Here is a 13,864-nt window from a genome sequence, read left to right as displayed (position 1 = left end):
TATCCTTTTTTTGAACATCGTATTTGTCACTACTAAGTTGTGGGTCCTCGCAAATTGTACCAGTCTTATGCCTCTTTTGTTTCAGTATCCATAGCCGTGTTTTCGGATGGGTTTGCTTTCATCTTGTTCTTGTTTTCTGACTTTTGCATTGAGGTCTCCCATTATAACTTTGAAGTGGCTCTTGTTGTTCTTGATGGCATTACTGAGGGTTTCGTAAAATTCTTCTACTTCTTCATCTTCGTTTCCAGTTGTTGGTGTGGAGACTTGAACTACTTGTAGTTTATATCTTTTGTTTATCTTCACAGTAGTTACGATTCAATTCATTACAACCATGAATTTCTGAACTCTGTCTTTCATTTGACTCCTCCAATTGATTTTTCGTCTCCAGTGGAGTATAAAAGATTTCCACTTTCCAGCTCTACTAGTTCCTGTTCTTTTCATCTTATTTCAGCTAGTCCAATGATATCCCATTTGAATCCACAGGCTTCCAGTTCATGTTCTAACTCAACTGCTTTTCCACTGTGCTTCAGTGTTCTCATGTTGTTTGCAAATGAGAATTTGTGTGAACATCTCAGAAATAATTTTGTAAATTTTGCAGTTCATTTTCTTATTGTGTGTATTAATAAGTCCTGAAAAATTGACAAGAAGTCAGTGCTAAAGTTTGAGAATGGAACAAGAGAATGAAAACAGGTGACACCTCACCTCCAAAATGTCTCCCTCTCGTAGGTTTAAATCTAGACAAAGAAATGAATGAGTAAGGAAGCATATTTGTTTTGATTCACTGTCACATTTCAGGCCAATAATTGTTTGTTTTGACAATACCCATCTTTGGATAAAACTTCCACTTGTCATACGCTTATATCATCATGTGGACATTTGGTCCACACAACATCACATAAACATGCTACACACACACACACACACACATGCACACTAACACTAATACTTACATGCATAGTAATTCAGTTACAAACTAAACATATACTTTGTCAGCTGTTCACCTAAATGAAACACAGTCTAAAACTTGAGAGTTTCCATTGTTCCCCTCCAGTCACCGTCTCCAAATCACCTCCTGTGAATACTGATTTGACACAATGTAAAACATCAGCAACATAAGTCATCATGCCAACAAAATGTGTATTCGGAAAACAATACAATTCACACATTCATGTTGATGACATGCATGCAAATTAGACAGACATCGTCTCATTGAGTTGAAAATGGTCTGATCAATTAACATGATAAAGCCCTCTATGTATATTTCTGTGTTTCCATATGTGTAAATGCACAAAAAGTTTGAATTAATCTCCACAAACTGCCAATTACATTAAGCTGTACTTTATACTTATGTGATATGATTTTGAATAAACAAACATAAATTTCAAAGAGTGTCTGCAACAGTTCTATAACTTACATTAGAGAGATATTCAGACCACAATATTGTGCTCTCTTGTGGAGAAAGAGATGAAGAGTGTGGAAATATGGTAAGCTTTTGAGGCAAGATTTCTCCCTGTTTCATTGTGGAGACCTCACAGGGCCCAGAACATGTAAGGATGACCAGACAAACAGTTACGCATGTTCTTTGCTTATTTTCTGTAGTTTGTCACTGCTAACAATCTCACACAATAAATTTCAAGCCACTTTCATTTTCACTTGTTGTCAGTAAACACAATGGTGTTTGGGGTGCTAACATTTTTTTTATTTTTGTTTTATACAAGTGTTATATCACTACAAATTCCCCTTGAGGAAAAAAAAAACCACTACAACTTCTTGAAGAAAGAACTGGTAGCCAAGGTCAGTGTCACGAGGCTGGACCAGGTGGGCTTCAAACCCAGGTTGCCAGGACGGAAGACTAACAGCTAATGAACACTCCACCCAGGACTGGGGTGAACCCAGTTGCAGAGGCAAACACGGGAGATGGGGTAGATTTCAAAAAAGGGTTTTTTAATGGAACACAAAATCTCAAAAGTCCAGACAAAAAGAATACAGCTCAGTCCAAAAGAGAAATAGGAAAAGACATCAATCAGGGGGAAAAACTTAGGCAAAAAGCCTTTTCAAAAAAACAAGCAAAACAAGTCAAAAGAGAAAACAGGCACCATCCAGAAAGGCAAAAAAAAAAAAACTTCTCCAAAAAGCAAAAACACAACACAGTCCAACAAAGACAAGAACTCAGAAATCTTACTTGAAGCAGGACTCAAGAATACAGGGGTAAATGGCTCAAAGACAAAGCAACGGGTGAACAAAAGACCATGGTTTAAATAGACAGACAAGACAAGACACAGATGGTATCAATAATGAACAGGGAAACTGAACATGTGACAGGGACAAAACAAAAGACTGAGGACCCCTATGGTCCAAAAAAGGAATTACACCCACAGTCATGATAGTCAGAGCAACACAGAACATACATGAACACATGAATATAAAAGGAAACTATCAAGGCAGCTGGAACATTTCTGATATTAAAACAAATTCTTAATTTTCCTATTAAAATCGCTATCAAAAATTATGAAAATGATGACAGATTTCTGGTATTAAGCGGCAGGCTAATAACGACGCCAAATGTATAGACTGTTGTTTACTTCCTTTTAAATATCTAATGTTACAGGCATTTTAAGCAACATGTTTCAGTTAAAGCTCAAAGGGTTGCATTTTTTGTTTGTTGGAACATAGTTGCTGAATGATGTGTGAAGTACTTAGTTGGCAGGGTTTTATTAATGTTAATCCTGAATTTGTTTTAAAGCTGATTTGGAGATTATTATGGTACAAACTTTGAAAAAAGGTGTTGGTTAGATTGTTCTTTTCTTGTCCTAATTGTCCAATATTACATGTTCTGCTATTATCCAACATGAAATGTTATGAAGCCATTTCTGGCATATCTGTTGATCTTTTATATGCAAGATTCATATAATGTAAATATTAAAGTGTAGATACTTTTCTTGTAAGGTAGACAAAGTATGCCATACCAAGATGTCCTCATTCCCAACTAACCAAATACGGTAGCTTGGTCAGTGGCCATATGCTTCAAACTATGACACTCTCTACGTAACCCTCCAGTGTCAGTTTTGCTAACACACAAAAACCCAAACTTGATGCATTGGCCGGGAATCGAACCAAGGCCTCCCGCGTGGCAGGCAAGAATTCTACCACGGAACCACCAATGCAACAGAAAAAGCAACTGAAGCCAATGACCTTGAAGATCAGGGAAGGATCTGACGCAGCTGTTAGTGCTGTGACCTCCAAGATGCGACATTTTTAGTATCTCCACCTTGGAGAAGCTAAAATTTCCCTATTGATATCTATTGAAAATTTTCAGGGTGGGCTGTAATGATATATGGCAAATTTGTTTTCTGTTTTTCACACCGCACCAGCTTGTAGTAGCCTTACGAAATACAATTATCCCACCTCTATTTCACCTCAGGATAATTTGCCAAGCACGCAGCCTCGCCTTACCTCCCCTGCAGTCCTCTGTTCCTCTTAAACGCAACGATACAAAAAAACAGCAGAGCAACTCAGTTTCAGGTTTCTGTGTATTATTTCAGCAAGAACAAGTACACTGATAACTTAGTTGCTGTTAAATAGTTGGGCTGGAGGCATATGTAGGCTGCTTGTGCCACTTGTGCACTCACAATGTACACTTTAGAGACTGTAAAAGAACAGACTATTGCTGTAATTCAGAATAAGAAGATATTTATGTGCTCACCAAAACAAATGAAATAACTCAAAATAATATGGGTTCTAATCAATTGCATATTAATTATTATTTTTATTACATTCACTCATTCATTCATTCATTCATACATTCCTTCAAGATGGATTAGTGCATGGTCTTTACATGAGTGTTACGCTGATAAAACAGTAAAAGTCAAGTTTGCAATAACTTTTGGTTTCAATTTCTCTTCTCATCTCCTTTTTTTCTCTCCACCGCCACCTTTTGGTCACACATGAATTATATAAAGGAAAATCCATCTCTGACAACGCATATTTGTTCCTTTGTTTGATTGTTTTTTTTTTTTATGAGAATCTCACCTTATAATTGGAGCATACTCATACAATTTCTATCACCTATTTCTGCACTTGTTCATCCTTATTTAAGTTTCACATGAAGCAGTCACTATTTCTAATCCATATTTATTCATGACGGGATCCTACTAAATGCCTTAGCCTGTGCTCCAGGACATCACGGCATCAACGAGAGGAGTTACCTCTACACCCAGGGGCCTATCATCCCCACTATGCTCATGTCTTGGCCAAAGTACACAAGACCTATTGTGATTTCTCCCCCCAGTTACTACAGAGCGGAAAGTAATAACTCTTTGAGCCTTAGTTAAATTTCATGGATTGTCATATTACATCCCTTGCAGAAGAGTTAACCAAATTTTTTGAGAAGCAGGTGATGCATTGTCACAAGCTGGGTCTCTCCTCCTCCTTTCCTGGCGATTTTTATATTGAGCTGTATATTCACTCCCTGGTTTCCTTTGCTTCACCTTGTTAGTTCAATCATTAGTTGCATCCGGTATAGTTACTGTAGTCTTGTCTCAGTTTGTGTAAATACTCAGTTTACGTCCTTGTCTTTGTGTGGAATTGTTAACATTGCATTGTGAATGCTAAGTTTGAGTTGGCTATAATCATGTCCGGAAGTCTTTTGCTTACTCCTGTTTTGTTCAAATGAAACTAAGCTAACCTGCACATGCATCCAGAATCCCCTTCAGTCTGTGACATGCATCATGTGTCTGAAAGATCTGAACCCCGATGATGCTACCAAGCCCCTGGCAACCAGGGATGTAACAAGCCCAAGTTCAAATATTTCACGCCATGTTTGGCTCAAAAATGTACTTGTCATTTTTTTTAAATATAAGAAATAACATGTATAAACACACACACACACAAAAACAGCTTCTGTCTTTGGCTATTCTATAATATGATCTGTATTAGTGCATGAAAATCTGCTTTTTTTTACTTATGCTTTAGAGCATTGGTAACACATGTTTAAGTTCAATACAGTCATGAGAGAAGGAAAACAATGCACAGAGAATTGTCTTTCTCTCCCAGTCTGGTACAGTACTCTAGATCCCAAAAATAAAATGTGCCTGAGCTGAATAAAGGAACAGTCAAAATAATTCCTGATGAATGTACTACTACTACCAGTACTACTACTACTACCAGCAACAACAACAACGACAACAACAGCAAAAACAGAGGTAGTAGTAACAATAATAATAATAATAATAATAATAATAATAATAATAATAATAATAATAATTAATGAAGATAACAGTAATCATAATAATAATCAAAGTTAAATCATAATAATAATTTATAACAATAGTAGCATTTGAGCAATCCTGTGCAAAATGGTTAAATTCAGCAATCTGTGGGCATGTACTCTAAAATGATATATAAGCATTTTCCATTTCATTTTACAAAGAAGAGTCAAGTGCTGAGGGAAAAAAAACAGTAGCTTTCCTTTCAAAATTGTTGTATTCAAAATCCACACTAAAATCGACAGTAGAAAGAGATTTACTAGCAGACTGAATAAGGGCGTGATTCCACAACACTAGATTTATCCGTAAAACACTGGAGCCAAAGCCATTAGGAGGATCAGTGCACAGGGGACCACACTGGTAGAAGAGCTACAAAAAATATCCACATGCATGTTCAAATCAATTGTAATAGTAGGTATTGTAATGTACAAACATTCATTCATAGGTATATAATGATAGTTTCTAGATATAGGTATGATCAGGCACACACAAATAAGGAAACAGACAAAGAAACTAACAAACACATTTAACTAAACAAAAGTACCAAGTGCATCTTTTTATATTGGAGATTAGAGAATTAGAACTTTAATGACTTGTAATTAAAGGACAAATGTTAAAGATTTATGGATAAGTAAGACAGATAACTTGCAAGTTTGTCAGTAATACTTGCATGTTCAAGTTCATTAGACATGTCATGGTAAATATGGTCATTTTGCATGGTAATTTCAAAGAAATTACAACGTGATAGTAAGAAATGGATTTTTTTGTGTTTTTCTTTGTTTCTGATTTGATCATATTGAAGTTGGTGTAGGACAAGCAAACAGTGAAATAATATTAACTTAGCCGGAATCACGGCAAGGACAAGAGATGGAAGAAATTTTTTAAACATAATTTTTTTTTCATTGAAAAATTAGTGACAATAGCTTGCATAAAGTACAATGTTTTAGACTTTCTAAGACTTTCTAAGTGTTAAACTCTAGACACACATAAACACGTGTTTTACTAAACTACAGGACAAAGTGGCGTTTTTGATCTTAGAGATTAGAAATCAATGTAATATTTTTAATTGAAAGGGAATTTGTCTGTAGGCAATATTTACTCAGTGTTTACAAAAATATGTTAAATATTTTACCTGTCAGTGGTTGTTGTAGGAGTCCTGTGACAACAAAAAATCATCAATACATGTGCACTACCACCATGTCTTTCTTATTTTTTAAGCAAGTTTTTTTTAAATGTTAGTTATCTTAACTTTTCCACTAGGAATTGTAAAGATATTACAAAATAAAAAGGAAAAATTGTATCTATTTGTGTGTGTGTGTGTGTGTGTGTGTGTTCTTGTGTTTTAATTGTTATGATCTACATATTTAAGTGTAGCAACTTTTATTCTGTCCGGCCATGGAGTCATTGAAGCACACCACGATGGAGTGAAAAAAGGTAAACTGTTATGAAGCTGTACTACTGAAAAATCATAATTATTTAACTTGTTGTACAAATAACCTTTCTGTGTTTGGGCGTCTATTCTAATTAGAAGACCATCAAGCTAGAGTCAGTCATTTCTCTTTGAAATGATCTTTTGATCTTGCGTATGCATATTGTATGTTGGTGATCTGTAAGCACTAACTAAATGAAATATGTATTAGACGGTGATTTTTGATACAGTGTTGGTAACTGTTTGGTTTCTGCACTTGAAAAGGACAAATTCTGATTGCAGATTGACATGCCCTAAAATTCTAATCTTTTATGATATAGCAGCTATATGACAGGGCAGTTGACTTTATTGACTGGCATATTATGGATTCAAGTTATGTTTATGTAAAGTATAGTTTTAAGTGCACAGATAAAAAAAAAAAAAAGATATACCTTGTTGTCCCAGCTGGGGTAACTGTTGTATGATTCCTGTATAAAGATAGTGACACATTTTAGAAAAAAATAAATGTTGTTTTGTTTCAGAATAGCTATAACTGAAATTGCATAGCATTATATTTAACATAACTTTTTTCAATCATTCCTTTTTTTTTCATTTCTTTGTAGGATGTTTAAGTCTGACATTTTTTGTGGAGCTCAGGTAAAACTATCAAGAATTGAAAAAAAGTAAATGAGCCCAGAAGGACATTATTAAAAAATATGACAGAATGATTTTTTTCAAAACTACTGCACAATTTCAGATCCTAAAACTGAATGATTTTCACATGTACTTTTCAAACGATTACTTTATCCTGAAAATATACATGAGATCATTTAAAAATTTTCTTGCAAAATCCCTATTTTCTTCTTCCAGCTCAGAGTGCAGATAATTTCATGAGCAAACTACTCATGTTTTTCAAGTAAAATATCACTGAATTACCTCACATTTCTAACATTTCTAACATGTAAATACGATATACCATCATTAGACATGAGGATGCATTCAGACATGATGATAAGTCAAGGCCTAAAATGACAAAGATCACAAAAGCACTAACTAGCGTAACTTTGATTTTGTCTCTCAAAATGATTCAGTGAGTGTGGGCTGAACATGTCTCAGTGGTCTTCTCCAGCAATGGTTTTCATAGTGATAATACCTTTTTACACATGGACCCTCATCAGCTTGGTCTTCTGGAGAACCCATGAAGTTCTGCTCAGGCACAGAGGGACAGGGCACAGTATCCTTCTGCAGTAATCCGGAAATGTCTGAAGAGAAACAAAATGACAACACAAAAGACTTATATTCAAAGAGCTGGTTCAAAACAACCCTGAAGTTCAACTGTGGTGCACATTACTTTTCACTTCACTTTACTCCATTACTTTTCACTACTCACTTCTCTTTCTCAATGCCTCAGCTATGTCGACCGAGTCTCATAATGTCATAGTACAACTCTTACCCTGCATACTGAGGAGGAGGAAGATGTCACCACCCTTAACAAATGCTCTGTTACTGAGGTCCTTCTGATACATGAAATATCGGTAACCCCATCCGCCGTTTACATACACTGTTTCATTGTTCATGACAATCGGAGTTCCAACTTTCCGTGGGTTGTCCCAATAAAACACACCACCTGTTCATCAAGAGTGAAGATGTCATGGTGAGAGTCAAGCACATAATATATTTCACAGCAATGTGAATGATTTTTGGTGGACATTCCATGTTCACAATCATAACTGTAAAAAAAAAAATCTATTTAATTTCACCATATATAGAAAGAACATTGCTTTCTCTTTTTTCTATTATGGTGAAGACAAAACTGTATAGAAAGTGTAAGCAGTCACCACTAATATAAGTTGGGTCCGTTGTAATGCTCAGCTGATATGACATGCGTTGCTGGATGTGAGGATTCTGGTCAAGCAGTAAGAAGGTCACTTGTCTCCATGGACAAGGCCACTGCAGCTGATCATCATAGTCCCCAGACACCAGACGTACATAGATGGAAAAGTACTCTCGCTGGAGCACTAAAAACACCTGATAGCCATAGCCTTCAGGAGAATAATACCTAGGGCTATAGATATAAGTGCCAGGAGAACTTGAAGTCAAAAGCTCCTCAAAGTTTCTTATTTGCCAAATGTTGTGTGGACACTCAGTCTCTGACAGGTTAATATCATCCACAGAAAAACCACCAGTGGAACTTCCTGCTCCTTTACGTGACTCGAATTCCACCTGGAACGCTTTCGTAGCATTAAGGGGTACATGATGGAGCTGCCAGTAATTGGCTGGGGAACCTGAAAAAATGTGGCATAGAATGATTAAATCCTCTAGAGCAATTTGAATGCCAGTGGAAAAGAATTTTATCGCCTGTTTCCAGTACTCTTTTATGAAATTTACACTGCTGTCACCAATGGGAAATCCTGCACACTAAGAGAAAGTAGTTACAGTACTAGTACTGAAAAACACAAAGTTATCAAGAACTCATCACCTGTGATCTGGCCCATGAGTCTGCGTGTTCCATTCGGGTCAGCCTCATTGTCAAACTCTCTGATCCAGATGTTGAGCTGGTCAGATTCACTTCCACTGTGGTAATGGAAGAACTGCAGACACTGAACTTTACAGTCTCTGCTTGGTGTCATGGTCCTGGTCTCCAGTTTTGCTCTGTCACCTTCCTGACCATTTACTGTGCTTAAGTGCATGAAGAATCCAACTGATGAACACAGAACACAGGAAAAAGATGTTCACATGCACTGGTTGCTTTTTAACTGCCCCTGTTATTGGGCAGTTAAAAAGCAACCAGTGCTCATGGAAGGGATCTTTCTTCAAGGTATGTCCCAGCAAATAGAAAGACTCTCAATATTGAAATATGTGAACAATATGTTCAATTTATCCTGTCTCATATCAGTTCTCACCTTGAGATTCACTCCCTAGGTAAGTGTGGTCAGAGTGGGGACCTCCAGCGACATTAGTCACTCTTTCCCACCCAAGGCTAGAGTGAGAACAGACACTCATCTCACACAGACTCTCATTATCAAAACTGCAGTGGTCAAGGAATGAGATGGATGCGTCTGAGACAAGAGAGACAAAAACATAATCAATAGTTAAAAGTCATTGTGTGAATGACTAGTTATTTGCTGTGGGGGTGATGCATGTCAATATATCATGCAGAACTGACAGGAAATGGAAGCACAATATTATTATCGGAATTTATTTATTGCTAAAGTATTAAGAAATGACATAATAAATGAATTCTTTTTTGGTCACACATGTAGTTTCACAGTTTTGACTCATCTTATTTGTAAATAGATATGCTTAGTTTTTCCCACACACATGCAGCTTTACTGGTTACAGCAATTCCTCTGTTATAGTTTCAAACTTCTGTTAAACTTTGTACTTTATTTCTAACTGGGCGATACCAATATATAAAAAGAAAGAGAGCGAGAGAGAGAGCGCGAGAGAGAGAGAGAGAGAGAGAGAGAGAGAGAGAGCAGTTAGTCACTTCAGCTGTTCACAGTTAATAGTGATTGCATATAACAGAACACTTACTGCACTTATAGAGTTTGTTGAGTTCTACTACATCATAGAAACTCATGTCCAGTTGCTGACCAATCACATCCTGGAACTCAGGAAACTTTGTGATAATGGTGGGTCCATTTCCATTCGTGAATAAATCTTTCCCGTAGTGCATCACAGAAGTGTAGTCATATGGAGTACCCTGGGTAGTGATTAGATCCTCACCGTATTTATTGAAATTGTGCTCTTTTCCTAAAGACAGTGAGTAACGGATGTAAAAAGCTGAAACATTAACCTTTGTTTACATTTTATTGTCAACAGTGCATGCCCATGCTGACACAGCATACTCTGAAGGCCAGATTATTTCATGAAATAAATAGTTTTCTGAAATGACACAAAATCACAGATTTCCTAATTCATAGCTTTTGTGTTTGAGAGGCTTTGATTGCGCACGGTGCAGTCAACAACCAACCCCCCCCCCCCCCCCCCCCCCCCCCCCCCCAGACAAAGAATGACAAAGTGAGTAATCACACCTGTTTCAATATTTTCCCAGACAATTGTAACATGATCATCTCTGTCATATCTGGACTGTTCATGGTAGAAGCCCAGAGCGTGAAGGAACTCATGCTCAACAACAGAAACAGTGCCACAACCAGCACCGATGGAGAGTATCTGTCCATTAATGAATCTTTTCCCTATATAGGAGTAACACCTAGAAAATCAGAGACATGGATCACTCTGTAGGTAAGCTTTAATCACTTCCTGGGTGTCCTATTTTGAGTGGAGCTTGAAGCTAATTGGCTATATTGGTATGTTTTAGTGGGCAAATAAATCACTTTTTTAATGTAATTACCAAACACCTGAAAAACATTTATTCTGTCCTTAGAAGAGAGTTCCTCCATGACTAAACAACATACTATTGATGATCACATACACTTTTCTATGGAAAGAACTGTCAAGTGGTTGTATATACTTGAGAATTCACATTTAAAGGCCAAATTAAAGTTACAGTAATTGCACAAATGTTTGAGAAAAATTACCCATCCTTCTTTTCAACTGAAATGTAGTATTCCTCGCTGTCTCTCGGCTTGAAATCGATACATGATTTCAACCTGAACTGTTCAAAGGCCCTCAGAATAACACCTTTGGCATTGATATCTGAAAACACCAGAACACACAGTACAACATTAATGTGGTGTAAAGAATGAAATGAAAATGTTTGCCGACATAAAAAATATTCTTCAATCCAACATTCATAAAATAGGACACTCATCAGACTGCTATTTCATAGGCTTATATAGATACAGTTGAAATAACCCAATGCAAATAGACAGTAATAAAGCCTTTTAATATCACATAAATTATAACCTTTCTGGACCGTAAACACAACATACTCTTGTTTATTTATTTATTTATTTGATTGTGTCCTTGCTGTCTTTTTTGCACTTTGTTTGTTTGCTTGTTGTCATTGTCAGTTGAGGAAACAGTGAGGAAACAGTACTAGCAGTTATTATAATGGACTTTTTATTTTTCATAATACCTGACTCTTTTGATAACAAGCAATAATGATCCTTACCAAGGTCCTCGTTTAGCACATAAGGGACAGGAGACTCCCATCGATACTGATCTCCTAATAGAGCACTCTTTTCTTTGGTCTGTTGAACAAGTGATTTTGATGAAAACATTTCATTTTAGAATTATCATGAGTCATTTGGATTTTTATAAGAGTATGGACTTTTCTGAAGCAGCTGACCTCTAAAATGTCTCCTTCTAGAAGATTCAAATCTAGGACAACAGGACAATACGAGTGAGTTTTTCAAAGTACTTGGACTGAATCTAGTGTCTTTGGAAAATGTCATGAACATTTATCACTATTTATCACTAGCTATTTAAATTATCATAACAAAAATAAAGTTTTTCATTCAAAAACAGTAACAAGTATTTTTCATTTATCTTGTATGTTCTCACCTTTGTTGATCTCAGGGATATCACGAATTCCATCATCAACATCTGGGAATGGGAACAATGGACAGGTAATTAATAAAACACAAATTAAAAAAAAAAAGAGTGAGCGTAACAGTTTAGACTTATCACTTAAAAATTCTCTAATGAAAAGAAAAGTTGCAACAGATCTCTGGAGGGAAGGTTATGGTCAATATCAGGTATCAGGAACCTAGATGTCTACACACATGCCCACACATACACGCACAGAGAGAGAGAGAGAGAGAGAGAGAGAGAGAGAGAGAAAGACTGATAATTCCTGAACTATAATCTACGGATAACTCACCTATTACTGTAGGTTTCGGCTAAAATTGAGAAGAAAATAACATTATTACTGAATAATGGCTGGACAAAAAACACTACACCAATGTCAAGTTGTTATTAAAACTGACTTACATGGGACAAATTAGTTCATATGCTTACCATTGCAGAAAGTGGCCAAAGAGCAACATTTGCCAGGAGAAAAACTTGAAAGTACATTCTTCCAAAGGCTTGCTGTATTTCCAAAGAAAAGCGGCTCAAACACACAATGGTATCGATTTCACAGTTACCATAACTTATATCTGCTCATCACCACTGGTTTAAAGATTAGCTCACTTTAATATGTTACAGTAAGTCACTGAGTGATGTCATATTTGAAGGTCAGCTTCAAGAGCAGTTTCAATAAAACTCACAAAATTATGTTGGCATTGAGTGAATCATGAACTTGATGTGATGAATATTAGCCTGCCCAAAACTTGAAAACTTTTTGATCTGTTAATTCCTAATATTATATCCATGTGATCGCTGAATCATCCAGGCCACACTTCTGGCACCTCTTCCAAACCTGCTCACAATATCTCTGTGGAAAACTCTGGTGGCTGGCTCATGTCACTGACACTGAGGTGACTGACCTACCAAATCACACATATTTCATTGATTTAGTGCCAAAAACAGAAACTTTAAAACTTTCTTGTGTACGTTAAGAAGAGAGTTAATTTAACATTTCCAAGTTTGTGGCACACAAAATGAAGCAAAAAGCAAATGTTAGGTTGAAGGGTCAGACCTTCCCTCACACAGTTCATATATATATATGAACTATGAACTATATATATATATATATGCATGTATGTATGTACGTATAAACTGAGTGATTTTGAGTGAGTGATATGCACACTCACACACAAACATACACACACACACACACACTTTAGGCGGGGCGGGCACTAGAACTTTTTCTCCACCTGTCTTCTTGTCAGGAAATTCAGTTTTCTTGTCTTGAAACACACCTTTGCCCACCTTGTCAACTTTTCAGGTCCTTGAGGATCCATCTAATACCTGGGACTGTTGCCGTCCTCAAGGTCAAGTTATTAATATAGGCTGTTTTAGGGGATTGATAGAAGCAGTCTGCTCTCCACTTCTGGAAACTTATCCATCATATTATTGGAAATGAGGTTCACAGACCGAAGTTATTGTAGTAGTCCAGAATGACATCCTCATTCATATCTGGGACATTGTACACATCTAACACATCTGCCTTTTGGGTAGAATCTCAAAGTCAGCGACAGCATAGCAAGCTCTATCCTGTTTACCTTCTCTCCTATGTTCTTTTCTGTTCTCCCAAGCCTACCTGGCCAGTTGATTGACCATGGGCGTTCAATGCAACCTCAATGCATGTTCAATGCAACCTGGCATGCTATGCATTTAT

General features: G+C 36.6%; 1 protein-coding gene and 1 non-coding gene across 2 annotated transcripts; both read right to left on the bottom strand.

Moving 5' to 3' along the window:
• Positions 1 to 3,093: 3,093 nt before the first annotated feature.
• Positions 3,094 to 3,164, bottom strand: trnag-gcc (transfer RNA glycine (anticodon GCC)). Its single transcript has one exon. It is a non-coding gene; the product is annotated as a tRNA-Gly (tRNA).
• A 4,306-nt stretch (positions 3,165 to 7,470) lies between these two features.
• On the bottom strand, positions 7,471 to 13,660 carry LOC115821556 (meprin A subunit beta-like). Its single transcript, XM_030785370.1, has 13 exons — positions 13,621 to 13,660; positions 12,144 to 12,186; positions 11,930 to 11,966; positions 11,753 to 11,831; positions 11,217 to 11,334; positions 10,710 to 10,888; positions 10,210 to 10,428; positions 9,576 to 9,731; positions 9,152 to 9,373; positions 8,511 to 8,957; positions 8,126 to 8,299; positions 7,826 to 7,934; positions 7,471 to 7,480 (listed from the first exon to the last, which is right to left on the bottom strand). Exons 1-13 carry the CDS (start codon positions 13,658 to 13,660, stop codon positions 7,471 to 7,473), a joined length of 1,833 nt encoding a protein of 610 aa, XP_030641230.1.
• Between the last annotated feature and the right edge of the window lie 204 nt (positions 13,661 to 13,864).

Source organism: Chanos chanos, chromosome 9 (genome assembly GCF_902362185.1).
Source record: "Chanos chanos chromosome 9, fChaCha1.1, whole genome shotgun sequence".
NCBI classification, from domain to species: domain Eukaryota; kingdom Metazoa; phylum Chordata; class Actinopteri; order Gonorynchiformes; family Chanidae; genus Chanos; species Chanos chanos.
This window is presented reverse-complemented; position numbering and strand designations above follow the sequence as displayed.

Excerpts from the sequence above, each read along its gene's own strand:
- LOC115821556 (XM_030785370.1), bottom strand. The coding sequence starts at position 13,660 with ATGAATGAGGATGTCATTCTGGACTACTACAATAACTTCG. Across the intron at positions 12,187-13,620 it reads GGACTACTACAATAACTTCG|ATGTTGATGATGGAATTCGT; the intron begins GTCTGTGAACCT and ends TCCCATTCCCAG. Across the intron at positions 11,967-12,143 it reads ATCCCTGAGATCAACAAAGG|CCTAGATTTGAATCTTCTAG; the intron begins TGAGAACATACA and ends TTGTCCTGTTGT.